This window comes from Salvia miltiorrhiza, chromosome 3 (assembly GCF_028751815.1).
Source record: "Salvia miltiorrhiza cultivar Shanhuang (shh) chromosome 3, IMPLAD_Smil_shh, whole genome shotgun sequence".
In the NCBI taxonomy this organism is placed as follows: Eukaryota; Viridiplantae; Streptophyta; class Magnoliopsida; order Lamiales; family Lamiaceae; genus Salvia; species Salvia miltiorrhiza.
The window spans coordinates 41,953,187-41,981,156 of record NC_080389.1 but is presented as its reverse complement, the minus strand read 5'-3'; the positions used below and the strand labels follow the sequence as shown (position 1 = coordinate 41,981,156).

At 37.3% G+C, this 27,970-nt stretch overlaps 3 protein-coding genes, 1 long non-coding RNA gene and 1 pseudogene across 5 annotated transcripts; 4 read left to right on the top strand and 1 right to left on the bottom strand.

Annotated features, from left to right (window-relative positions):
- Window positions 1–1,377: 1,377 nt before the first annotated feature.
- Window positions 1,378–3,949, top strand: LOC131015832 (transcription termination factor MTERF15, mitochondrial-like; annotated as a pseudogene).
- Window positions 3,950–9,236: 5,287 nt separating this feature from the next.
- LOC131015830 (acyl carrier protein 1, mitochondrial) lies at window positions 9,237–11,830 on the top strand. Its single transcript, XM_057944267.1, has 2 exons — window positions 9,237–9,568; window positions 11,441–11,830. The coding sequence occupies exons 1-2, from the start codon at window positions 9,386–9,388 to the stop codon at window positions 11,615–11,617; spliced, it is 360 nt and encodes a 119-aa protein (XP_057800250.1). The 5' UTR covers window positions 9,237–9,385; the 3' UTR covers window positions 11,618–11,830.
- Window positions 11,831–12,038: 208 nt separating this feature from the next.
- On the bottom strand, window positions 12,039–12,675 carry LOC131015829 (putative invertase inhibitor). Its single transcript, XM_057944266.1, has one exon. It carries the CDS (start codon window positions 12,673–12,675, stop codon window positions 12,115–12,117), a length of 561 nt encoding a protein of 186 aa, XP_057800249.1. The 3' UTR covers window positions 12,039–12,114.
- A 3,669-nt stretch (window positions 12,676–16,344) lies between these two features.
- LOC131015831 (uncharacterized) lies at window positions 16,345–17,524 on the top strand. 2 transcript variants are annotated; one of them, XR_009098699.1, is made up of 4 exons: window positions 16,345–16,418; window positions 16,522–16,917; window positions 16,984–17,224; window positions 17,307–17,524. It is a non-coding gene; the product is annotated as an uncharacterized LOC131015831 (long non-coding RNA). The 2 variants fall into 2 exon arrangements; XR_009098698.1 differs by having other exon boundaries at window positions 16,345–16,443.
- A 6,114-nt stretch (window positions 17,525–23,638) lies between these two features.
- On the top strand, window positions 23,639–27,036 carry LOC131015828 (protein TRIGALACTOSYLDIACYLGLYCEROL 4, chloroplastic). The gene is made up of 5 exons (XM_057944265.1): window positions 23,639–24,106; window positions 24,451–24,700; window positions 25,424–25,811; window positions 26,172–26,464; window positions 26,576–27,036. The coding sequence occupies exons 1-5, from the start codon at window positions 23,832–23,834 to the stop codon at window positions 26,771–26,773; spliced, it is 1,404 nt and encodes a 467-aa protein (XP_057800248.1). The 5' UTR covers window positions 23,639–23,831; the 3' UTR covers window positions 26,774–27,036.
- The last annotated feature ends 934 nt before the right edge of the window (window positions 27,037–27,970 follow it).

Sequence of the window (27,970 nt, the reverse complement as noted above, 5' to 3'; positions counted from 1 at the left end):
GAGCAAATGATAGCGTAAAAATAATACACGAGCACGAGACCTATTTATAGATTACAATTGAGGGTAAAAAGGTAAAATTAATGCTAGTGCATGCATTTGACGTGATTGAAGGGTATATCAGGAATTTCATCTTCACGCGAGAAAATCCTCCGCGTCTTTGGCGATCCTTCTGAAAGAGGCGATCTCTCTGGCACGGATGACTTCCCTGGCGTGGAGGACTTCTCTGACGTGGATGACTTCTCTGGCGTAGAGGACTTCTCTGACGTGGATGACTTCTCTGACGTGGATGACTTCTCTGGCGTGGAGGACTTCTCTGTCGTGGATGACTTCTCTGAGGGGGATGACTTCTCTGATGATGGTGACTTCTCTGATGGGGATGACTTCTCTGATAAGGGTGACCTCTCTGATGGAATTGACTTCTCTAGTGAGTGTATCTCTTCTGCCATATTCGTTCCGCCAGTGGGGTCGATTCCTCTGATTTGTATTCTTTCCCTACTCTGCACATATTACTCCTCATCAAATTCCATATAAAAATAAATACTATGTGATGAGGACTAGAATAGTCATCAGCGCTATGCTTGGCAATACAAGAACATCTTACTTGATTACTATTATTGTTATTATTATTCTTATTGAACGAAGCCAACCAGCGCAGGTTTAATTGAAGACCTCACATAATAAAGGGACTCGGCAGCGCAGACAAAGGGACTCGGCGCAGACTACCCAAGTTATTTGGCAGCTAGAGCAGAACAGCGCAGACCAGAGCAGCGCAGAGCTGCGCAGCACAACAGCGTAGAGCAGCGCAGCCAAAGTGCTTTTCCACGCAGCCACGTATGATGGTTCAACTTGGGGATTAAAATCATTGTACTAAGTTTTGGGCCTAAATCCAATTATTAGAGCTCATGGGCCTAAGGCCTTTAGGGCTCACTCTCACATCTATAAATAGAAGGTTAGCATTAGCATTAAGGGGATCATAGTTTATTTCTAAGCAACACTTGTAAAATGTAATTATCTCGACGTATAGTGAAAAATCCGAAGAACTCCCGTGGACGTAGGTCTTGATGACCGAACCACGTAAATAATGTCTCGTTTTATTGCTTTTTAGATAGGGCGTTGATTTCAGGCCTCACCACTATGTCCAAATTAAATTATTATTATTATGTGGTATTTATATTTCTAATAAATTGTTTTAAATATTTGTGTATTATACTTTTTAATATGTCATGTAATTAAATATTTTTAATATTGCAAATTAAAACTCCAATTAAATAAAATTAAAAACTTAATTAAGAAAATAAAATAAACTAATTTCGATAAACTGGAAATGAAGGATTGTTTTATTAAACCAATTTTTTAAAATGCGAATGTTTCATTCAAGATTAGGTAGTTTTAGAATTGAAGTTATTTTAGAATTGCAAAAGCTTGGACAACCCAAATCGTTCAAAGAGAGCCCTAATCTTCTTCTTCAAGAGTCGTCCCTCGTCTGCTATTCAGCTCCGAAAGATAAAACAAAGTTGTCTGCTCTTCGTCTTCAACAACGTGTGTTCTTCTTCTTCTCTATTTATCTTCCTTCTCCAATCGACAGCTTCTCAATATTTATGAAGAACAAGGGTGAGTATGCAATTTGTAAAAACTGAATAAGGTGTTTGGTGTGATGAATAGTGTAACACCAAATTTGGTGTTGTACTGTTGAAAATGTGGCCCAAACCCATTTTGGGTTTGAGTTTGGAGCACCATTGGAGAGGATTTGGTACTGCACAATGGGATTTGCAGTACCGTTGGAGATGCCGTTACGCTAGGAAACTAAAATATTGTGCAAATGCTAAATAACGGAGTTCGGAAGTCCAGTTTCAATCGATTTAGGGATTGGAGATCAACATTTTTGGAAACTTCAATGAATTTCGAAACTTCTGCAGCAATTCTTCGTATTTGTTTGTGCTGCTTCTGAGTCATATAATATCTATATTATCGCTCATTTCGCTATCGTATTCACGGTTTTCTGGCATTTTGAAACTTGAGTTTTTCGTAATGATATCAGTAACCAAATGATTTTTGAGAATGACTACATGCCCTAATCTTTAAATGTTTTACCCAATTTCTGATTTTTTTCCCCTTTCACTTTGATATTCATTTGAGTTTCTGGAAACTAGAGTTTTTAGTAATGATATCAGTAACCAAATGATTTATGAGAGTGAGCATTTTCTGATTTTTCTCCCTTTTATTTTGATATTCATTTGAGTTTCTGGAAACCAATTCCTATGATGATAAAGTTCTGTGTTTGCATACACTGAGATGCATGTCTCTTGAGATTTGAGGATTGATCATTAGTATTCCTGAATCCTGAGTGTATCTGGCGCCAAATAGTCGATCTCTAATTGAAATTTCTAACGTTGTTGCCGATGTGATCCTGTCCTTAATGGCAAGAATTAGTTTATATGGCTTAGTTCTATGTTGATTTGATTGGCTTGCTGCTTTGTTAGCTGTTGTTCTCTGTGTTTCTACTTTCTAGTTGTAGATGTACATTGTTCCCAAAAAAAAGTAGAGAAGAATTGGAAAACAACTTGTCTTATTTTTCCATTGTATTGTTTCAGCTCTACATTTTTTATCAATCTGCTACACACTTCCTTGTGTGTGTGTGTGTGCGCGCTCACGTGGTGACTGGTGTGAGAGAGAGAGTGAGAAGCTCTTTGATTGAGTTTGAAAGTTGAACTGTTCTTATCTTTACATGCAGGAAACAATGAAGAAACTGATGCAGGCTTTCCGAATTAAATCTATTTTCTTACCTTCACCATCACAAAATTATCTCTCCAGCCCTAGCAAGTCACTTATCTCATGGATTACGGCTTACTCTACATTGTCTCAGAAGAAGGCCATTTCTCCCAAACTAAATGTGGAAAACTCTATTTTAGCCGATTACCTGGTCGGCTCCTTAAAACTCTCCAAAAATAGAGCCCTTTCAATCTCAAGCAAATTACACTGCCAAACTCTTGAAAAGCCTGAACGAACAGTCCGTTTCTTTAGAGGTCTTGGTTTTTCTGATGCACATATCCGAGCCATAGTCAATAGTGTACCCCGGCTTCTCCTTGCAGATACTGAAAAAACTTTGAAACCCAAAGTTGAATTCTTTCAAGAACTCGGTCTCTCCGGACCTCTTCTAGGTACTTTCATTTCTAGAACTCCCTGCATCTTATATTGCAGTGTTGACAGATGTCTGAATCCTGGAGTTGATCTCATTAGGAAAATCATTGCAACTGAAGGAAGGACTAGAAGTAAAGAGAGTGTTAACGACAATCTGTTTCGGATAATTACAAGGTGAGGAAGGATTATCCTTGCGAGACACACGCTGGAAGATAATGTTGTGTATCTGAAGAGCTGTGGAGTTGTTGGCTCACAGTTGTCATCCTTGCTGGTTAGACTACCCAGGATCTTTACTCTGAGACACGATAAACTTGAAGAGGTTGTTTCAAGAGCGCTGGCCATGAATTTTACTGTGGGTTCAAGAATGCTGGTTCATGGTATTCATGTTCTTAGTTGTATGAACAGGGATACATTTAATGCTAAGTATGAAGTGTACAAGGCGTTCGGGTTCTCCAAGGAAGAGGTTGATTTGACGTTTAGGAAGTCCCCGTATATTTTTGGGCTGTCTGTTGCAACTCTGAGACGAAAACTTGAATTGCTGCTGAACAATCTTAAGCTGAGCAGATCGGTGGTTGTTCAGATTCCTATAATGTTGTCGATGAGCATTGAAGCACGAGTAATGCCACGATACAAAGTTCTGGAGATGCTAAAGTTGAAGGGTGTGTTGAAGAAGGATCCAAGCTTGAGCAGGGCAATGTGCATGCCGGAGAGTAATTTCTCGGATACTTATGTTCTGCCATTTAAAACAGATGTTGAAGAACTATTATTGGCTTACAATGACCAACTTCTGAATGGTTCAACAAAAATCTGATGTTTGAAATAGAAGTCTTTGGTGGTTTTATGAGAAAGGTTCATGAATTTGATGGTCAATTCAGTCACCTGCAGCTGGTTATTTGGGTTATGAGAAATCGTGGCTCATCGGATCTCATTGCATGCTACGGAGTTCTGGAGAGTGGAGACGAGGTAAAGTAATATCCCGAATCACTATGAAGTTCAACTTGCAAGTCATCTGTTGATAGAGAGAGGATCTATTTGTGCCCCAGAAAAGAATCGTGTCTTCACTGTGTTACATTTCTTTGAGAAGATGGAAGCTTATGAGTTTACTGATAATCTTTGTATTGACTCTGTTTCTGTCCAATTTCATTTTTTGGAAAAATTTATGTTCAATTTCTTGATTGATCAACTCATTTTATAGTTTAGTTTACAGGAGTGGGATGATATTGGCCTCGTGAAAGCCCCAATTAAAATGTTATGATTACCAAAATGAGTTGAATTTGAATTTGAATATAATAATAATATGACAAAAGAACTCATTAATCTATATTGTAAAAAAACATGTTGATATGTAATTTTGTTGAATGTAAGAGCATCCGCATTGGGGGTTCCTTGATAGCCTACTTGATAGCCTACTTGATAGTGTTTGTGTTATTGAATATGTAGTGCTGCATTGGGGTTCCTTGATAGCCTACTTGATAATATTAGTTTTGATTTTATGTTTTTCATTTAAATTTTATTGCATAATTTAAATAGCATATTTTTGTAATAGTTAAATACTGGATTAAACATAAATTTAAAATTACTTAAAACATTAAAAAAAATACATAAAAATTTAAAAACACCTAAAAAAATACATAAAAATTTAAAAAACCTAAAACATCATTAAAATCACATTCCTTGATAGCCTAGGATAGACCACGACGCCTGAGCACGTCGGCGACCATGGACGCGTGCAATGCACGTTGTGCGTCCGTCATGTGCGTCGTATCCGTGTTCAGGAGCTGCATATCGAGCTCCCTCTCCAGGATATCGTTCCTCCGCTGGTACTGGGCGGTGAATGCCCTCATCTGCGCGTCGTTCCTATCCAACATCTCCACAATTTCTGGTGGAGGATCCGAGCTCGTATGCGACGCTGCTGCCTTCCCTTTCCCTTTGGCCGCCGCCTTCGCCGCCTTGTTGCCAATGGGCCGGGCAGAAGAGATCTCCTCGCCCGACGCCGAGATGGTGAAGCCGCCCTCCTCCGTAGTCTTTGTCCTCTTGGAGGCATGCACGTCTCCAAGGAGGTACATCGACTTGAACTTGGGATTGTTCCGGAGAACTCTCCACGCGTTCCAGAAATTGAAGGAGTCCATGTGTGGGCTTCGAGCCTTGAAGAGGGTTTGGGCCTTTTCACGAATCATATCATCCGAATGACCGGACGGCCAATTGTTGCGCGTCTCCACCCAAACAGCTTCCCATAGACGCACATCCGCGCTCACCCGGGACCAGTGGCCTTGAAGTTGCTTGATCTTAAGGTCGACGCCGAGGATGGGGTTCACACGTTCGCGGATCCGGCCCCAATATGCCTCTCCCTTCTGATCCGTCCCACGGATCGAGTCGTTGGTCTCCTCCGCCCAAATTTGGACAATGAGATCCGTATGCTCGGGAGCATACATATGATGGTACCTAGCGGCCTTGTCGTGCTTGATTTTGGTGGCCATTTCCTTCCTCCGGCCGCCTTTCTTTGGTGGGGAGACACTCTGCTGAGCACTGACCGGTTCCTCCTCGGGCGGGCTCTCCTCCAAGTTGATTCATCCCATATCAGGATGATAATCGGAGGAGAGATCGGGGCACCAATTTGGATCGTAGAAAGGGTTGTGTGGATCCATGACGGAGAAAATTGTAGGAGAAGAAGAGGTGTGAAGAGAAGAAAATTGGAGAAGAAGAGGTGTGAAGAGAAGAAGGAAGAAGGTGGGGTGTTTTAAAGAAGAGAAGAAGGAAAAAAAATATAAAAAAAAAATAATGAAAACGGTCGGTCAAAGGTGCGGAAACCGAGGAGCTGCAGTCAAAATTCGAATAAAATTCGAATTTTCGATTTTTTCCTTTTTTTTTTAAATTGGGCGCGTGCATTGCACGCGCCATCTCCTCCGCCCTTCGAGCATACTCGATAACTCGAGGAGTCCTCGAGGAGCTCCACGCCGCATCGCCCTCCTCGACGTCCTCCCTCTCCTCGAGGAGCTCCTCGAGTACCCGCGATGCGGGTGCTCTAATGCTAATAACTTGTGTGTGTGTTTGTGTCAGAAATTACACTATACTATATTTTTTTGAATTACAAAATTACATTATACTCCCTCCGTCCCAAACGAAATGTCCTATTTCTTTTCGGCACGGAGATTAAGAAATGTGTATAAAGTAGATAAAGTGGGTTGGTGGAAATTATTTAAATATTAAGGGGGGTGTATTCGTTGTGGAGTTTAATAGATTTCTATGGATTTTAAAAGTCTGGGTGTATTCGTTCCAGACTTTTAAAAGTCTGCAGAAATCTGGGTGTATTCGTTCAAGACTTTTAAAAGTCCATATAAATCTGGGTGTATTCGTTTCAGACTTTTTAAAATCCATACAAATCTAGGTGTATTCGTTATTCCATTGACTTCAAATCCGGAATGACTTTCATGGATTTCATCCAAAAAATACACACGACGAAATCCGGCCAAGAACCACGAGAATTGAAATCCATGGAGTTTTGAGCGAGCGCTGAGTTCCAGCGGCCGCGGCCAAGAAGCCAGCGACCGCTGGAACTCAGCCACCGTTGAGAGAGTCCAGCAGATGCTGGATTTGAGCGTGTGCTGGGTTCCCAGCGGCCGCTGGGTTGCAGCGGTCGCTGGGCCCAAGCAGCCCAGCCCAGGCTGATTTTATTGAGCATGAATTATATAATTAGGGGTGTATTGGTTGGGGATTTGATGAAATCCACGGAATTGAGCATGAATTAGGGGGTATTTGTTTGGGATTTGAGTAAAATCCCCAGAATTCGAGCATTCTGACTTGGGCTTCCAGCGGCCGCTGGAAGCCAGAACACGCTGGGTTCCCAGCGGTCGCTGGGTTTCCAGCGGTGCTGGGACTCAGCGGACGTTGACATCATGGATTTCAATTTCAGAATTATCCCCTAAATTCTTCGAAAATCAGTGAAAATCGGGGTGAAATCCAACCACGAATTCTTTGAAAGTCGTCTGGAATCTATGTGAATTCCATGGAATTTAAATTCCATGGACTTTTTAAAGTCTGTGGAAATCCACAACGAATACACCCCCCTAAGTATAGAGAGAGAGAGTATTGCCAAAAAAGGAAACATGACATTTCGTTTGGGACAGCCCAAAAAGGAAAACAGGACATTTCGTTTGGGACGGAGGGAGTACTATATTATTCATAGACATTACATCAAAATTTCGTCAAGATTGTGAAAATGTAGTGTCAATATAGTAAGTGTATAAATTAATATATATTTTTTCATAATTACAACGTTAAAGAGAATTTTCTGTAAAAATTAGAATTTTTGGTACAAAAAATTCAATGTCATTGATCGTCGTGTATAATTTGTAATTATATATGCCTGAAAATATAAAATTAAGTGAGTTCTATTGTTCCACGCTACCTCAAAACTACATTATTTTGAAATTGAAACTTGATAGTAATTTGTTTTAAGTAATTCTTTTCACTCTATTGTTATCCATGGCTGAGCAAAAAACATTAGATCAAACTGACTAACAGACCGTGTTAATTTTGAACCGGGCCTTCTGTAGGTTAGCCCCGCCCTGTCTGGTGTATGTGTGATTGTGTGATGTGTGTGTGGTGATATGGATTAACAAGTGTAGAATAGATTTCAATTTTTAGGATGGATTTTCATTGATAAATTAACATGAATTAAAAAAAATAAAATATAAAATGACATGAATTATAAAAAATAGAATATAAATTACACTATGACATCCGGTGGGCCACGTCATGTTTCTGGTGACCAAAAAACAGATGCGGAATATATTTGATAAAATCCTAATATTTTGAGGGTTTTGAGAATAATTTAAAACTTTCATGGTATTTTTGATAAAACGGATATAGTTTAAGATTTAATATGATATTTACCCTATATTTAATTGCAATTATATTCAAATCAAGGTATTTTCATCAGAACGCATGTAGGAGTAGGATGCGTATTAAATCGATGAACATAATAACCCGTATTTCCAGTCATAAATCGAAATGAAGAAATGTTTTTTTTTTTGGGAAAAGTATCAAATAAGCCCCTGTCGTGGTGGCCCTTTTCACGTCTAGCCCCCTATAGTCGAAGGGGTATCAACTAAACCCCTGAACTAACTAAAATCGAATAATTTCACCCCTTGCCCTAACGCCTAGTTTAACGCCGTCTGTCGTGGTGTTTTTTTTATGGCTTCCCCAGCCGTAGTCCACCTCCATGAACCCCAGCCTTCCCAGCGGCGGCGCGAATGGGTCCCCCATCTCCCCCCTCGCCCACTTCCCAAACTCCTCCGCCAGCCGTGCCTTCCCCTCCTTGATCACCTCCACCACCTCGTACACGTTCTTCGCCACCACTTCGCCGCTCCTCGCGCTCACGCTCACGGGGAAGAAACAGTTGCCGTAGAACCCCTCCGGCAGCGGCGGCTCCACCACATGCCTGCAGTTCGCGAAGAACACCAGCTTCACCTCCGTCTCCTCGTCCGGTCCGATCGCCTCCGTGCGCTGCCGCCACAGTATTGCCGCCACCATCTCGAATGTGGAGCACCTCTTCCCGCTCCGCTGTTGGAATTCCTATTTCAGCTTCTTGATTTCATCAATGGATACATCGATTATGGCCGGCTCCAGCTGGTAGTCCGGGACGAGAATAGCTAGGGGGAGTGGTGCTGATGGCGGCGATCGTGGGAGGAAATTTCAGCACCACTCCGGCGCGGTGCTCGGTGCCTCAGCCCCTCTAGCCATTTCTCCGACCACGTTGAGGAACTGCGCCGCGCCGAGCACGTCGCATATGCTGTGGCAGAATTTCAGCCCCATCAGGAATCCCCCTCAACCAAATTGTGTTACCTGCATTTGCACTAGAGGATCTACGCCGGCAGTTTGTGGCGACGGAGGAGGCAGTAGGCTGTCATAGGGGATAAGGGCCCACAAAAAAAAATTAAATTACACAGACGGCGTTAAACTAGGCGTTAGGACAAGGGGTGAAATTATTTGATTTTAATTAGTTCAGGGGTTTAGTTGATACCCCTTCGACTATAGGGGGCCAGACGTGAAAAGGGCCACCACGATAGGGGCTTATTTGATACTTTTCCCTTCTTTTTTTTTTCAAAAAAAAGTTTGAAAATTTGAAATAAATAAATCCAACAAAACACCGAGAATAGCCCTGAAGCTGAGCCCCCAATCTAATTTAGTGCCTCCACTCCAAATCCCCCTTCCAACTTGAAACCTCAATACTAAGCATTCACAGAAAATGGCGTCGGCGTTGAGATCCGCCATTCTCCGCCACATTCGGGTCCCCGTACCCCTAAACGGATCCCGTCTCGCGCCCCTTCGCTTAATGTCGTCCCACGGCGACGATCACCTCGACAAGCAGGCAGTTATCGACCGAGTTCTCGACGTCGTCAAGTGCTTCCCCAAAGTCGATCCATCCAAGGTCTACCTCACTCCCCACTCATTTTCTTCAATTATTTCATTAATTTAATATTTACCGTTGTCGTAATGTCATGCATTTCGGTTGCCTCCACAATGTTTCTCGATTTGTATGAGCGGAAGTTTTGGATAGAGATTATTGTTGTGTATGATTCGTTTGACGAGGTTGGGATCATTTATGTTAAGTGAGTTTAGAGCCTTCGTTGAGTGGAGGGGTAGTAAATGCAGATACGGAACTCCGGGAATCAATATAATAGATTTATATCGGGTGATTCGGATCGACTGATTTATTTTACAGAAGGTGAATTCGGCGCAAATTCCTTTTCATATTTATAATCATTCGTTGACATGTTGGACAAGTGTGAATGTGATATCATTTTAAATTTTTACTTTTTTAATTGGCTGCATTGATGTTTCATAGTGGTTCCTTTTTATCTCAGAGCAGTGTGTACAGGTATGTTAAAACTAAAAAGGAATGGGAAAATTAGTATTTTGACTCTTTGGATTCTGTAATTTCCTGGCATGAGCATGCATAAACTTCCCTTGGTTCTTTTGATGGTATATGGTATTGCAGTTAGTTAGCTGCATTTGTGTGCTCTAAATAACATATAGGAACGTTAGTGACTGTTGAATACAATAAAATCTTCTTGCTGTAACTTTCCCCCGTGTTTTACAGAAGATGCAGAAAACTTTAGGCCCTACTACTATCTCTTTGTGAGTGACTAATTGATTAGTTTAGTCATCACCACTCATGACTTTTGATTTGCATGCCAGGAGGAAGAAATGAACAAACGTAGTTTGCCATTTGAATAATACTTATTAATCCCAATTGTGTCACATATTATTAGGTCACCAAGGTTGTCTAAATGGTACTCCCTCCGTCCACCAAAAGTATGGCACTTTTTGTGGGCATAGGTTTTAGTGGTTTTTATTTAGTGGAGAAATGGTCCGATCATTGTATTAAACGAGTGGTTGAGATTGAATTAAGAGTGGTTTTTTGTAAATAAGAGGTCTTTGTAAGGATAAGAGATAATGAAAAGATGTGGGGCCATGTTCTAAAAAAAAGAAAGTGCCATACTTTTGGTGGACACCAAAACTGGCAAAAGTTTCATACTTTTCGTGGACGGAGGGAGTATAACACTTTACAGGAATACAAAGATGCTTTGATTCTGAATTCTAGAGTTCACTTGAAGTATGACAGGGTAGTGACTGCGTTTTGTCGATATGTAAATATGTTCAAACATATATACACTGTGTGAGTGTCTTCGAAATGAGCAGCAGACTCTGATTTGGCTTAAAATATGTTGTACTGTGGGACTGTACTGTTTTACTCTGAGATCTAAATAAAGCTACTGGCTCGAAAACATGACTTCAAGTACTTTATAAAGCTTTACTCTCTTTATTTGGGTAGGAATTAAAAAAAAAAGAAGTCATTTGTGCATAAATTTGCAATTGGATAACCTCTTCACATGTCACTCTCTCTGTGTTGTGCGTGCACGTGCAAGAACTTTTGCGTATGGTTATGTTCTTTATATGATCAATTGATTCAAAAGTTAATAAAAATAGATAATTTGGTCTTTTCACAATGGGTTTAAACACAATTAATTGACCTTATTATCATTTATGTCATACCATGTCAGGGTCGTTTCTTTGAAGTAGCAAGTTGGTAGTAACCTTGGTTAATTTGAAGTTCTGAACTGTTACTTGAGTAATCTTGAATCATAAAATTGTGTTTATTTGGAGCTTCTCATTCTTATTTATGTCCCGATGTCTGATATTGGGATTCAATCTTCTTCATTCAGTATCAAAGATTCTGATTTTCCATGCTGGAAATTAGTAGCTGATATCTTACTAGTTTCTTTTCTAATAACTCCAGGTGACTCCTGATGTTCATTTTCAAAAGGATTTGGGCCTGGATAGCTTAGACAATGTGGAGATTGTGATGGCTCTCGAGGAAGAGTTTAAGTTGGAAATTCCTGACAAGGAAGCTGATAAAATTGACTCGTGCCAGCTTGCAATAGAATATATTCACAACCATCCTATGGCTAGCTAAGATATGCGAGGTTTCTATATCTTAAAAGCATGTATCCATCCGTCTTTGCGCGGGAAATAATTTAGTTGTGCTTGAGATAAGCTATCCCTCAGCCGGGGTTGAATGTTGGCACCTAGTCTCTGCTTGTATTGTTTTTCTTAAGCTGATGTTGCTCTGTTTTTCACTGAACTGTTGAGTACTAAACCTAGTAAATAACCAAGAAAACATTGTCAACTATTTTTCTTAAGGTCCACAAACTTGAAGATGCTGGTTAAACGTGGGAGTTAAAAGATCTTGAAATTTAGTAAATATTTGCCTCATTACAATGCGTGTTTCAATTTATGCACTGGATTATTTGGATTTAGCTAGATTGTACTGATTATCTAGCAGGTTGACAGCATCAATAATTTGTAGAATTTCAACATCATTGAAATTCCAGGAGTAGAACTAACTTCCCAGTTTTATTGAGCTTAGTGAATAATGTACATTTGAGTATGAAAAATTCATGATCTGTATCATCAGCCTGTTCTTGTCTGAATGATATGCATAAGAGACAAGGCGATGGCGGAGAGCTCGAAAGTGTGATGGTTTCTGATGGTGAGAGGAGAAACTAGACCTCTGCTCTCCTTGAAGCCATCCTCACAGGTGGTGGCAGCATCCATGATGGAACTTATCTTCACATTGGCGTCTTCGAACCTCTTCAGTGTGAAGTCTCTCATGGCCTCTATTGCAGAAGGGATGGCATCGGAGAAAAGCTCCAAGCAGTCGCTCAAGCACCGCCTCAGGTATGGCTCCTCCGATGTACTGTTTCTGATGAGGTGTTTGATGGAACATCGTGTGTCGGTTATGTTGGATTGAAGGAGGGTGATGGAGATGATTCCGAGCCCCTGCAGGGTGGCGCAGTGGCTGCCGGGGGCTGCCTGCAGGGAGCTTGTGCAGAAGGCGTAGTCGATGTTTGGATCGTCACGTGCTGAATCTAGGCAGGTGGAGTTGATCAAGCTCTCGCCTGATGTTATCTGGATCATCACCACCAAGGGGATCATCGAGGTTAATGAAATCAAATTCAGGCTTGCCTTCATACTCTCTCTCTCTCTCTCGTTTTTCTTGTTTTTAGCTCTTTAATCTGATATTTCTATGGCAGACAGTTATATGTAGCAGCTATTGGTGATGGGTTGGAACAGACTATACATGGAAACTTTTTGTGCTATGTCTTCGTTGCTGCGTCTCATAGGATTGTGTGTTATAAAGTAGAACCTCTATAAATTAATACGGCCGGGACTCTGAAATTTTATTGTTTTAAAGAGCTATTGATCGATAAATTAATAATTTAGTAATGAAAACAGATATTTTATATTCAGCTAATTTAATTTTTTAGGGAACATAATATTTAAAATTAATTGTGTAGGATTTCATCAAACTTAAATTTATTAACATAGGAATTCAATAGATTTAAATTTATTTACATTCTAACATATTCGACATTTTTGAAGTCTCAACTTGTGTTATAATGTTCAGCAATAGCCAATAGCCATTTCACACATTGTATATTTGTTCAATGGATTAAGGAGTTTCAACTAATTTATAAGAAAATGAAGTAGATATGGAAGGCATTCGTGAAATGGATGTCAATGTATTTATTAGATTATATACGGGTCTATTGAAAATTTATTATCGTATTAATGTATCTAAATTATTGATTTACATAATGGGCCCAAATCTGAATTGAAAAAAATTATTATCTTGAAAAACTTATTAAAGTATGTTTAAGTGCAAAAGTCATAGGTTTACACCAATAGGTGTAATAGATCAGAGTATATTACACTTGAAAACACTTACATCTATGGATACATGCAAGTCCAAGACATCCAAAAGAAAAAGACTTTCGGTCATACGTTAAAGTTCATTGTTTTGCCCCATACTACAAGTAGTATTTTTTTTTTTTTTTTGGAATAGAATTGAAAATGAGGAGATTACATACTTTGTTGTATGCACTAATTTACTCTACGGTTTATATTTCAATCCCCCAATTGAGGTTTGGATCAAGTGGAAAAGTAAAGCACCATCCAACGATAATATATGGAAAAGAGATTGAGATAGCTTTATAACGAATAATTAAAAGTACGTAATATAAGAATAAGAATTCATTTAAAGATGTGAAGATAATAAAAAAAAATTAATGTTTAAAAGATACGAATGCATAAAATCTTGATGGTGGCTGATTCGTGAACTTGTCGCCCAACATTTGTAAAGCTACTAATACTATTTCAAGGTTAGACAAAGCCACAAAAGTGACTTATCATATTTGTAGTCCAAAAAGTGACAGAGCCACATTGAGAACCAATTTTATGAAAGATATTATTTCTGGTCCAAAAAGTGAAAAACATTGAGAACCAATTTTATGAAAGATATTAATATTAATTTTTCCGAAGTGATAACTCTTGGAGAAGATGAAAAGCAAAGAAAGGAATGGGCAAGCGTGCCACCCATGCATACCCTTTGAAATCAGGGAAAAGATTACTACCTCCGTCCACCGAGAGTTTGACACAGATTTTAAGAAGGTTGTTAAATAAGTATAAGGGTTGTCAAAATGGGCCGAAAATAGCCTGGCCCGATGGGCCCGCCCTGTCCGCCCGTAGTTTTGGCCGGATTGGGCTAGGATTTCCAAGGCCCAAAAAAAACCAGGCCTCCCTAGCCCGACCCATGCGGCCCGCTGGCCGAAAAGCCCGCCAGGCTTTTGGGCTTAAATCGGCCCGTCATTAAGAGGCTTAAAAATTCAATATATTATCCCTAATCAGTAATCAACTAATCATTATTAAATTATTTCTAATTTAGTTATCTACTAATTAAGCTTAAAGATGAACAAAAAAAAGTAAAACCCTACCCCCCATTCCAAGATTTAAGTTAGGTTGCAAATTCCTCACATCAAAGTTAAAAATTTAAATTGATATTTCACAATTAATTATTTTTATTATAGAAGTGTATTATTATTTTTATTATAGAAGTTAAAAATTATTAGGTTGCGAGTAAGTGTATTAATTATTTTTATTATAGAAGTTAAAAATTTAAATTGATATTTCACAATTAAAATTTATACTAGGTTGCAAATTCCTCACATCAAATATCAGAAAGGTTGAAGTGGCTGTCTCGAGGACCTAATGCTAGGGTTGTGAAGTATGAAGCTTACATGATAAATGGCGTGACATTTCACTCAAAGACACATGATAGTAAATGAGTTGTTCAAAATTCTGGAGTAAGTTTGGTTGCAAAAACAATGCAAGTGGCTAGTGAAAATTATAACAATCCTATTATGTCAGACATGACGTTTTATAGAGTTATAGATGAAATTTGGGAGCTCGACTACAACGGTTTTCATGAAGTAATGTTTAAATGTAGTTGGGTAGAAAATAACAATGGCATTAGAGTTGATGATGTCGGGTTTACACTGGTAGATCTCAATAGAATTAGATTCAAATCCGATTCTTTTATCTTAGGGAATCAAGCAAAGCAAGTTTTTATGTGGATGACCCTCAAGATTCTACATGGTCCATTGTGCTTGCTGTTCCAAGTGTAGCATACACTGAGGAAATCGAGGATGGCAATATCAATTGTTTTGTCATTCACCATTTGTATTTTAGCAATGGAATGCCAACGACAGAAGTTGGTAATGAGGTTGATCCAATATATGTTCGTAAAGATTGTGAAGGAACATGGGTGGATAATGCAAACTCATAAATTTAGTAAATTTCTATAGATTTTAAATATTATTTAATATTATGCAAGTAATTGATATTTTAATAGTATCTATAGTTTATGTAATATCTATCGTTGTTTTGCTATAAGAGATATAATGTTCGGTAATTTTGCAGGTTATATAACATGGAAAAGAAATCGTCCGATGTTAGTGGTTGTAGCAATAACGAGGATTCTAAAGGATCACAAAGTTCGAGAGCTACCAGAGAAAGAGTATATCTTGATAGATTGGATGTGTTGAAGAGTAAATGACTTAAAAGAGATGTTACTTTCGATGTGCATGGTGAGGCTGTTGGACCTGGGGGTGCAGAGTTGCAAAATTACATAGGTATGCTTGCTAGGATAAACATTAAATGTAGCTATGAGTGCTGGAAGGATGTGCCTATCGACTTGAAAGAAACGATTTGGGATACAGTTACTGTAAGTATTTGTGCCTAATAATTGTAATTCCTTATACTATTTGTGATAAGTAACCACTTAGACATTGTTTCTTCAATTTGCAGTTGGTGTTTAATGTGGACGACATGAAATCTGCAAATGCAAAGTGGCGTCAATGGAAGTCAGAGCTATGCTCCAAAAACATTCGTCCACATGATGGAGAGCATGAAATGCTCTATGATCCTCCACCAGGTTATGAAATCCTCAAAGAAGATTGGAATGAGTTTGTCATTAATCGTATGTCTGAAGTATCTCGGTATTAATTTTTCAATACATAAAAATGAATTTCTAAATGATTTTGATTTTATTGTATTCTTTAGAAAAAAAATATTGAGCTGAAGAAGCGTGAGCAATGCATATTTACCTCCATCGTGTTTCACGCAAGGGATATGCCGGCTGACGTCAAGAAATGGTGATCTTTCAATATTTTTATATATTTAGAATTTGAAAACATGTAACTAACAAATATTATTTTGTAGAAGGATCAATTGACTGAAGATGAAGTTGTGAATAGAGCACTCTTGTGGAAAAAAGCACGAGCAAATAAAAAAGAAAAGTTTGATGGTGTTGTGAATAGAGCACTCTTGTGGAAAAAAGCACGAGCAAATAAAAAAGAAAAGTTTGATGGTGAACGGTTAGCCCGAACAGTTATGAAAATTGTAAGATGATTTATTATTAAATTAATAATAACTCATGATTAATTTTTTTGTGATATACTTCATCAATGTGTATTGTAGGATGACTTCATACGAAAAAAGAAAGATGGTGTGTTTAACAAAGGTCATCCAACAGACGATATCCTTACACAAGCACTTGAGACACTTGAGCATGCTGGTCGTGTTAGAGGTGTTGGTGGTTTTGTTACTCCGACATTTTATTTCAATCTCAATAAAGATGTGAGATTGGGAGTTGGAAAAACTGTGTCAGAAATGAGATCGGAGTTTGGAAAAAGAAAATATAGCCGAACTGAATGCTAAGATCAATCAATTCCAACAACAAATGGGGAATAAAGATACCGAAGAGAAAGGTAGTTGTTCAGTAATGATGCAAAAGCCATCCGATCAAGTTGAAAACGAGCAAGAAGTTCAATGTGTGGAAGTCGCCCCGAAAGTCATGGAAAAGAAAAAAAAAAGGTATGTATTCAACTTAGTTATTATTTATATTCTGTTATTTACTTATTCAAATAATTGTTCTTTTAGGCAAAACATGCACCACACAAGCTACCCAAGTTGAAAGCAATGAATATACCTTTGACATTGAAGATGTTACACACCTTTGGTGGGGTTGCCTTCGTTGATGGACTTAGTATTAAAATCAAAATGGATGGTATAGTGTCTTTGATCATGAGAAAAACACCAAACTGTTCATCTTCCTTGATGACATTCAACACATGTGTGAATTGGAGGCAATCTCGGCATCTTGTATATGTGTCTACATATGGTGAGTATTATTAAAATTAATTAGTTGAATTATTTTGAATAATTGATATGCTAATTTTTTCTTTTGTGGCGAGAATTTGTAGGCACTTATATAAGGAATGCAAGAAGACATGCCTTCTTTAAAAAATTCAAATTTGTTGATCCGTATAGCATATCACACGATCCAAAGGTTGATTCAGCAAAAAAGGCAAGAATTTTGGGGAGTAGGATGTGTGGTACATTGACTAATCAATTTCGATGTCGTGCAATGTGTGGTCCAACATGAAAGATTTTGTGAAGTTTGATCGTCCTTCATAAAATTCCCGACAATAAAGGTTTTCATTCCAATAAAAAATTCTACCAGAATCTCCCATCTCACTTGATGGTTGTCTTCCTTTTCTATCAATATAATTTAAGCGATGATTTATTTGTCCTTCATAAAATTCTTGACAACAAAGGTCTCCATTCCAATCAAAAACACTATCAGGATATCATATCTCACTTGATGGGTTGTCCTCATTTTCTATCAATTTAAGCCTATCAATTTAAGGGATGGTAGTGGCAATGGTTTTGGATCATCACGCCGTTCAGATGGTGTGAAAAAAAAGCAAAAAATAAGATAAAAAAAGGTGAAGATGTGTCTGGTGTTTTGAAACCAATCGAACAAGGAAATAAGATAATTGAAGATTTAATAGAGAACTCATCAACAACAAAGAACAAATTAAAGCAAAAAAAAAAAAAATTATTGAAGCAAAAAAAGTAAGTTATTTCATTCCAAATGTGAAAATTAGATAATAGAACTTTAATGATAAACAAAGACAATATTTCCAATCTCATTTGATAAGAGTACTTTAAAAATTAACAAGCAACAATCATTTTTAAAAGGCAACAATATTGAAGCCTAAGTGACACTTTCAATATGTTTTGGAGCAATTTTCAAGATCAACTTCGGAAGTGATTTTAGACTTTATTAGAGTTTATTCTATTGTTACTTTAATGTATTTATTTTTAGGGAAAAGTGGTAAATAACCCCTATCATACAACTCTCTAATACGTTTACCTCCCTATTTTTTGATTTTGGGTTGTTAGCCCCCCAACATGCTAAAGAGTGCAAAATGCCCGCTGCTCTAAACGAACACTTAACACCATTAAGTATTTTTCATTTTTTTTTTATTTCTTACTAGTATTTATTACTATAATCATATTTTTTTTGAATTTAAATTTAAATGTTTTTAATATTTTTTAAATAAAATCATTTTTGAATATACACACACTTTCACTGCGTTCTTGTAACAATTAAAGTTAGATGAGATTTAATATACATATATATAAACAAAAAAATAAATCGTACCGATTAATATATAGTATATAAAAATAAAACATAACAAAGATAACCTTGTATTAATTAAAAACCCAAAAGCATACACAATATATAGAAGTAGAAATAATTCGATAGACAAAGATAACCTTGTATTAATTAAGAATGTAGTGAAAGTGTGCGTGTATTCAAAAATGATTTTATTTAAAAAAGGACAAATAGCGTCAAAATCCCTATATTTTCCCCGTTTTCGCATATTTCCCCTGACTTTAAAAATTCGCGATAGAATCCTTGACCGTTGATTAATTTCGTAATTTTCCCTTAATAAAGTTTCCGGCGAGTAACTACAATGACGTGTCATTTATGTGGCATTATTTTGCTGAGTCATCTAACTAAGTTTGCTTAGTCACGTAAATCAGCCAAAAATGTCGTCGTTTTCCCGGTTACTAAGCTGCCGCTGTCCAAATCCGCCGGTTTGACTCCCAACCACATGCTCCGGCGGCTTATTCAGGCGTGGTGCGTCGCCAATGTGAAGAGCGGGATCGATAGGATCCCGACTCCCAAGTCCCCCCTCCACCGCTCTGCCGTCATCAAGCTCATCCGCACTGCTGGCAGCCGGCGGAGCAGATCAGAGAATCTCGAGGCCCTGAGCAAATTGGAGGAGCTCGTTGGCGACGAAGACGATAAGAATCAGCAGTGCATGGCGGAGGCCGGCGCCGCCAAATCGATGATTCTTATGTGATGAAATGATTCGACGACGGCTGACTTGGTCCCCCACGGCGGAGAACAAGCAGATCGTTGAAGAAAAAAGCCCTCAATTTTTTCAATCGATTCTGTGGATTTTGAACGGAAAATTAGAAATTTAAGCTAAGACTGATGCCCTAATTGTACTATAAATGCCATAGAAGTGACGAGTTCGAATTTTTTGGAGAAATTGAAGTCATGTTTCTTTAAAGAGATGATGAGAATTTTGAGGTCGCAGACGGCACCGGCGCCGGCGGTGAGGGCGGTTCTGAAAATTCTGATCCAGAAACGACAACGTTTTACGTTATTAAGTAAAACTACGTCGCTTAATACGCCGAAATTTAATCCTATGTGGATTTCCAGACTCCATGTCAGCATTCTATAAATCGCCGATCATTTTTTAGGGAGAAACGCGAACGAGATTTAAAGTCAAGGATTCTATCGCGAATTTTTAAAGTCAGGGGAAATATGCGAAAACGGGGAAAGTATAGGGATTTTGACGCTATTTGCCCTTTAAAAAAATATTACAAACATTTAAATTTAAATTCAAAAAAAATTTATATGCTTATAGTAAGAAATAAAAAAAAAATGAAAAATACTTAACGGCGTTAAATGTCCGTTAAGAGCAGGGGCGTTTTGCACTCTTTATGATATGTTGAGGGGCTAACAGCCCAAAATCAAAAGATAGGGAGGTAAACGTGTTAGGGGGTTGTATGATAGGGGGCTATTTGCTACTTCTCCCTTATTTTTATGTTGTGATTTTATATATAGGGGAGAGCTACGGTATAAACAGTTCTTAACATATAAAATACGAACCAGCTAAAATGTATGAATTTTATGTAGAACACGTATGAATTTGTTGTGCAAATGTATGAATTGCAAAAAATAAATATTTTGCTATCTATGGGATTCGAATTCAGGATCATGAATTCGTCCAACAAGGTGATGATTAAACCGTAGATCTTGATGATCTAAGGGCTGTAAATAGTTCTTATTTTATATTCTAAGATGTGTTTTTATTTTAGCCAATCCCTTATATATATATATATATATATATATATATATATATATATATATTAATATTATAAGTTATGTTATTGCATTTTTAAATTTTATATAATAGTCTCTCTTAAATTTGTACATATTTATGTTATCTGTGTCGCAAGAAAATATATTTCCTTAATAAGTAAAATCTACAAATATAATATTTCCTTAATAAGTAAAATCTACAAATATAATTGACAGTAAAATCATAATATTATCATAATATATGGATTTTTAGAGATGAATATTATAGAGTGAATTTTTAAAATGGCCACTTTCATATTGTAAAGATAAAAAATGTCCACCAAAATAAAAAACATAAAAAATGTCCACTGTTACCAAAATACCCTTCACATTAAAAATTAAAAAAATGTCCACTTTACATCACCCCTTTAAAAAATCCCGCAATTCACAACCAGTGTGAATTCACAACCAAAATTTTTCGGTTGTGAATTCACACTGGTTGTGAATTGAGAATTCACAACCAGTCGAATTCACAACCAGAATTTTTTGTTTGTGAATTCACAACTAGTCGAATTCACGGTCAAAATTTAATTCACAACCAGTCGAATTCACAACCAAAAATTAATTCACAACTAGAATTTTTTGGTTGTGAATTCATAACAAACGAATTCACAACCAAAATTTAATTCACAACCAGATTTATGTTGGTTGTGAATTCACAACCTGAATTTAATTCACAACTAGAATTTATTTTGGTTGTTAATTCAAGTAGTTGTGAATTTGAGTTTTTAAAGTTTGAATTCACAATTAAAACTGTAATTTATTTTGATTGTGAATTTATAGATTTGGTTGTAAATTCAAGAATATTAAGTTGTGAATTCAAGAACATTAAGTTGTGAATCCATCGACCTGGTTGTGAATTCTTAAATCTAGTTGTGAATTCATAGATGTGGTTGTGAATTCAAAAACATTAAGCTGCTGTGAATTCATAAATTTGGTTGTGAATTTAAGAACATTAAAAAAATAATTATACAGCTCAATCAAATTGTTGTACAACACCAAAATACAACAACTCAATCTACCATCAAAATACATCAATTCCTCTAAATCAACAATCAAAATACAACAAAACACAGAATCTCCCCAAAATTTTCACTGAATTGGGTGACAAATCATGTCTAAACATAAATTACAATAATAATTAATTAGTAGAACTGCATCACCATCAATTACCTCCATTTTGAGGTGTAGTAATTAATTAGTAGAGATTTTGGTATACGCAGTCGAGCTACGCCCAATTTCATATTACAAAATCTTACAAAATACTCAAAGTAAATTAAGCTTTAATGAAGAAAAAAAAAATCTGGCGTCGTGCTCGAGGAATTCTGCTACACCGACTTCCACCACTCCAAACCAAACCCAACCCTAGCTGATCCAAAAAAAATCGAAGGTATGCACTTTGCTGCTGAGATCACCATCTCAGCCATTCTATGTGACAACTGTTTGACTAAAGGCTTGAGATGGAGTCCACTCATATATAGATCAATCAAAACTAAAATGCTTTACCAAATTGTCACTCAGATCTAAATCAATCGCAGCAAGTGTATACCTCTGAAATCGCACGGCAAATCCTCGATTTAGAAGGAGTGGTGACCGTCATAGGGGCTGGGCTAGGGCTTGCGTGACTCGGCGGCTGCGCCAACAGATAAGGCGTCGGTGATTTAACAACTGGCGACGGCGACAGCGCGTCGGATGGCGACTGCGCCGCGGCGAAGTCTAGCAGCAGTGCAGACCTCAAAACGGAGAAGAAAGTCCTCGCCGACCTGAAGCAGAGCTGCGGCTACGATTTCCCCTGCTGCGACTACCGCGCCACCGAGGCCTGGGCGGCGGCGCTTCGCGACGGGGGGCGAACCAGGAGATGGCGGAGGCGACGAGGCAGAGGCGGCGATCTGAGATCGAAGGGAGGGAGGGAGGGAGAGAGAGAGAGAGAGAAGGGGGAAGGGTTGTGAGGGAGAAGAGAGAGAAAGAGAGTGGAGAGAGAGAGCATATATTTAAAGGAGGGTATTTTTGTCTTTTCAATCAAAAAGTGGACAATTTTTATCATTTTTATCTTAGTGGACAATTTTTATCTTTACAATATGAAAGTGGATAGTTTTATATATTAACTCAATATTATATTGACATTTAAAATTGAATAAAAAAAATATATATTGATATTATTTTTGAATTAAAAATAAAAATAAAGTAAGAAATGATATAAAAGAGGAGAATAGCGCTATTTGCAGGGCCGCTCCCGACAAAATAGGGCCTTGGGCCAAACAACAAGAATAAGCCCTCTATTTACCATTATAAAAATATGTTATGACAATTATATAAAAGTACAGTATATTATAATTATATAAAATTATTTTTCCTAACTTTTTTACTTGCAAAGTCATTTATAATATTATTTATTTCAGAATTTTCTATAACATCATTTTCAACACATAAAATTGTCAAACTATTAGCATTTGAATTTTTTATTTTTAAAATATTGGCCATCTAAAAAAGTTATTTTAATTAAGTGGATAATAATACCTAGAAATAAGCAAATATAATTTCTTTGACTCAAATAAGAACATATATAATTAAAAGAATATAATATTTTAGGGCCCCTTAGAATCATGAGCTCTGGGCGATCGTCGCCTATGCCCAGGGCCGGCCCTGGCTATTTGTAGCGGGATAAAGAGTGGATGATAGATGTAGCGTTACATTGTTAAATTCCTCGACAACAGCTTAGCAGAAGATGTGTTGTTGGAGAAGTATTCCACCCAATCCTAGCTGTGGCCGTCGTTCTAGAATCTATTGGAGTTGCTCTTCGGGCATCCCCACCCCTGCTGTTTAATAGCGTTGGGCATTGTTTTGCAAATTTAATCTGCTCTGGCCTTGCATCAATTTCGAGCGTTATTATAACTTGTGTTGTATATTATTATTATTATTATTATTATTATATTATTATTATTATTATTATTATTATTATTATTATTATTATTATTGTTGTTGTTGTTGTTGTTGTTGTTGTTGTTGTTGTTGTTGTTGGTGTTGTAATATTTATTTTGTATTAGTTTCAATAAATTTCACCTATTAATTAAGAATAAATTAATTAAAAGGTTTTTTTTTGAAATACTTTTTTTATTCTATGAATTGATTAACTGAAATTTTACGTTATTTTAATATTAAAATGGGTGCATAACTCCGAGAGCTCGAGATATCTTGATAAATGTGATCAGACGGTAAATTGTCTAAAAATTTGAAACGATATGGAATTATTTTGCAACTATAAGTTGGATTAGGTTATTTATGTGAACTTTCTATAAAACAGAAAAAAATATAACGATGGAGAAAATAATCGGGGTGAAAGTGCAAATTAGGAAAACTTTAAACCCAAAGCAAACCCCTCTTCTCTCTGTCTCTCTCTTCAACAGAAATTGTCTCATATCAGTATTAGCAGAGTGGACTAGATAAGAAACCTCACCAAACCCTCTCTCCATTCACAATCACATTAACCTAGTTTAGAGAAATGGCGAACTTAAGAACAGCAATGGACGCTACCTTCTGGGACCTCAACATTTCAACTCCGCAATCCATTGATGGCGTATGCAGGGCTATTCCAGGGGATCCCATTCCCCTTGACGGTGCAAGGGCCAGCAGGGCCCTCAGGTTTCAGCAAATTTCTCTCTTGGGAAACGGCTTTCCCTTGGGCATCATTCCCTCCTTTTCTCCTTCCATTAATCACAAGGAATTGGGCTCTCTCGCCTTCCAGTCCCTTATTGGCCGCGCTGTTATCGGCGACTGGTAACACTTTCAAACATCTACCTGCTCTCAATTCTGCTTCTATTTTTCTTCTCTCTTCTCACTGAATTATGGATCGCTTGTCCTTGAAAATATTAGGTGTATTTGTGATCCTTTGCGTGACTCATGTTTTAATGTTGATGCATTTTGACTTGAAGGAATTGTTGGTTACGAAATTGAGCTATGTTGCTCGATTTCTAAATGGAAACAAAACTCGTATCTGGTTCGGGACTGGTGTCTATTAGTCTGTAAAAGTGTATGTTTGTGTATCTGTCACATCTTATCGAAAATGTGGCTTTTCTATGTAGCGCCTTGTATGCTATTGAATTCCAATCCTTACTATATAGGTGGCTTGGAATAATCGGGCAGTTTCGCCCAAAGAAACTGATATCCTCTATCAAAGCTGAAGTTTCAGCAGCAGAAGAGTGGGAGCTACCTTTGCTTAAAGATGTTGGGAAGCATTTCGTGGATAAATCGCTCTACGCATTAGGTCTATGCTCGCAGATTTCACTAACATCCTCATCATCCGTTTTGCTGAGCACTGAAAAGCATGGGGAAAGGAAGAACCGACGCACCAAGGCCATGCTCTTTCACAAGGTACAATTCTTCATGTAGTAGTTCGCCTCAACAAGTTTCTTGTTTTTCGTTCGTTTTGACTTCTCGTTGGTCCCTAAATTTTACTTTTTCTGTTTTGTATTGTTGAATCTTTATAAATTTTCTTGTGTTGACCATCTGATTCGAATAAACGAAAAATTAGGTAAGTGCACTCAGTTTAATTGCCTTTATAGCTTCTGCAATCATTAATGTTTAGAATTGGTGTTTTTAGTTTGTCTATGAAGTAGTATATAACAGACAAACCAGAATTGGGTTTAGTTGGTCAGTGTAGTAGAACAAATTGCTGCTGATAGTTAAGTAGATGTGCAGTGCAGTATGCATGTATAGTTGTATAGATATCCATCAGGAGTTAGTTATCAGCTTGTGTCATTGCCAGAGATTGAAAAATCTACTGCCATCTTCTTGGCTGGGATGCAACATGTTATGCAGAAAGCATTTTGTTGATTTGTGAAATACTACTATATAAAAGAGAAATAGAATGATATACTGACTGGAGATTGGATTCTGGTTGGATTATTAATCTTGTTATGACAGGTTAGCAAACTTAATGATGGTGTGTAAGATAGTTGACAACTTGACATGCTACATTTTCTATACTAGCCAAGTTCTTGAAATTCCCTCAAAAATCATTATCATGTCCACCACTCTGGTCTTTTGTTCTGTTTCAGCTAAATATTTACTTTGAAATCCTATCTTCACCTACAGCTTCCGGATCATGATATCACTTTGGAAGCCGCATGGCCAGAGCTTTTCATAGACCATAAAGGAAAATATTGGGAAGTTCCTGAATCCATATCTTTGGACTGTTTGTCCCTTGTCACCGAGTCTGGATTGCGATACCGATTTGGATTACATAAAAATAGTGGCAGTCCACAAGCTGTTGATTCCACTAATACTGAAAGTAAAAGTCCTGTTGCCTTATTGCCCGGATTATGTGCAAAAGCTGCCTTTTCTTATGAGAAGTCAAAGGACTTGTGGAGGCAAAAGGAAACAAAGGATGATGTCATGGTCGAAACAGAAGAAGGTCAGGTTTTGTGTCTCCCGTATGATGTCCGTCTCAAGGATCCTCACGCAGCAATATCTGGAATTATAGGTAATTTCTATGTTTGGATGTGCTTGTGCTACTTTTGTTAATTCCATCTGGATAATTGTACCGATCTTTCTTTTAAATTATCTTTTGCTTTAGTTGTCATGCCATAAACCTTCAAGAACATAGATTCGCTGCCAAGATTAGTTAAATGTCCTTGTTTAGAAATCTCTTAGTTCTATTACTAATAGAGATGATGCACGGTTTGTCGTATTTCTGGGTTGCCCCATCTGAGCTGGATGGATATGTTAATGCCAAGCAAACTCATGAATGTGTGCTCAAGTTCTCTTTAATCAAGATATTGTATTATGCCTGCATTTGCATCAGGAATTCAAATGATTTATGGCTTTTCTCTTTTGCATTAAGGGGGTACTTGTGAGGCATGGCTACATGGCGTGGAAGGCTCACAAGACGTCAACCAAAGAAGCCAGAGGAGAGGCCGTTTTGGGGCTGATTTATTTGGCTCACTATGCTACACTTTCCAACACGGGAGATTCAGAAATAACTTTGGAGACCTTACCAGAATAGATGCTCGCTTGGATATTGCTTCGGCTTCAGCTGTAGCCAAAAAGGTGGCCAACCTTTTCAGCGGCGCACAAACTAATCAATCGCTGAATGAAGTGTGCTCTCCCAGACTCAATTTCATTTTTCAGCAGCAGGTGAGCGACCTGATACATAACATAACTCATTTGGACTCGAATAAGATGTTGTAATGTTAGATAATAGGTTAGCGAATAGCATGGAGTAGATACTGATTTGTGTTGATGCAGGTGGCTGGGCCTATTGTTTTTCGGGTGGATTCGAAATTCTCGATTGGGTCGTCGTCGAGCAAGCAGGGGCCACAGCTGGAGGATCTAATATACAGCTTGAACTACTCTCTGAGACTGCTGGGCTCTGGGAAGGTGGTGGCCTGGTTCTCTCCCAAACGAAAAGAGGGGATGATTGAGCTTCGACTCTTTGAGTTCTGAGCTTTTCAACACTTTTAATCTGCATAACTAAAACAACTAGTTTTGATGTTAGTTGCCCTCCTCCTCTATATCTTTATGCACTCACAATCAAGCAAAATTTAGGCACAAATCTAAATCTCGTCTCCAACTTGGCACACCCCTTCTATTCTTCACCTTATTTTACACATAATTTTCTCTTAGGCAAAGAGTTTTGAAGTTGTTAGAGATCACATGCTGTGTTATTTCTGCAAATTGTAGAAATTCCCCAGTATTTCTTTCTGAAACTCCTTGTTTTTGGTCACATTTATTTTCATTTATTCAACAACTTCTACAAAAATAACATGAAATCTAACATACAATATAATTTGTGTTGATTTCTATAAAGAGCAACTTTGTGATAGTTGATCTCTTATATAGACTACAATAAAAAAAAATGTAATTTTATTGGCGAAAAGCCTTTAAATGACTATTATATCCTTCATCTCTCTTCATTTCTCTACAAAAAAATTCAAGTTGAATTATAGCTGAATTTTTAGTTTTTACATAGTGTTCTTAAGTACACAATTGAGTTTCTAAATGACACGGTTGAAATTTTTAAAGGACCCTATTGAAAATATCTTGAGATCAATGTCATGATTTGTTATTTTGATAACACAAAAAGAATCACATTAAGGAATAATAAATTAAACAAATGCCTTGTTACGACGATACAATTGGGATTTGGGAGTACATAGTTGTGTTTGGGTTTTAAAGGATACATTTAGTTGTAGTTAGATATTAACATTATGATTTGCTAATTTTTTCGATTTAAAAATATATTTTCACACATTTATGACCACATTCAGTATACTATAGAAAAACTAAAATAAATGTGTGCTTAATAAGACGCAACTTTTTGCCGGTATTTCCCAGAGTCTCATTGAAGCCTATTTTCGATTGTTTTGATTACTGAGAGTACACAATTGTGTTCTTAAGGACAAGTTAACTATATTTATTTATGAATTACATATTCAATTTATTTATTAGGTGATTTATAAAAAAAACATGTATGTACTTATGAATTATTTATTTACTATATTGTTTACTAATTTACTTATTTGATTAGTTATTTATTTACTTACTAATTTGAATATTGATTTTAAAAAATATAATTAATTAGTAAGAAAACACATAAATACATAAAAGAATAAAAAAATTATAAAGTAAATTAAATAATTA

Coding starts and splice junctions, on each gene's coding strand:
- LOC131015830 (XM_057944267.1), top strand. CDS start 9,386: ATGGCGTCGGCGTTGAGATCCGCCATTCTCCGCCACATTCGGGTCCCC. Junction 9,569..11,440: donor CCAAAGTCGATCCATCCAAG/GTCTACCTCACT, acceptor TAATAACTCCAG/GTGACTCCTGATGTTCATTT.
- LOC131015829 (XM_057944266.1), bottom strand. CDS start 12,675: ATGAAGGCAAGCCTGAATTTGATTTCATTAACCTCGATGATCCCCTTG.
- LOC131015828 (XM_057944265.1), top strand. CDS start 23,832: ATGGCGAACTTAAGAACAGCAATGGACGCTACCTTCTGGGACCTCAAC. Junction 24,107..24,450: donor CGCGCTGTTATCGGCGACTG/GTAACACTTTCA, acceptor CTTACTATATAG/GTGGCTTGGAATAATCGGGC. Junction 25,812..26,171: donor AGCAATATCTGGAATTATAG/GTAATTTCTATG, acceptor TTTTGCATTAAG/GGGGTACTTGTGAGGCATGG.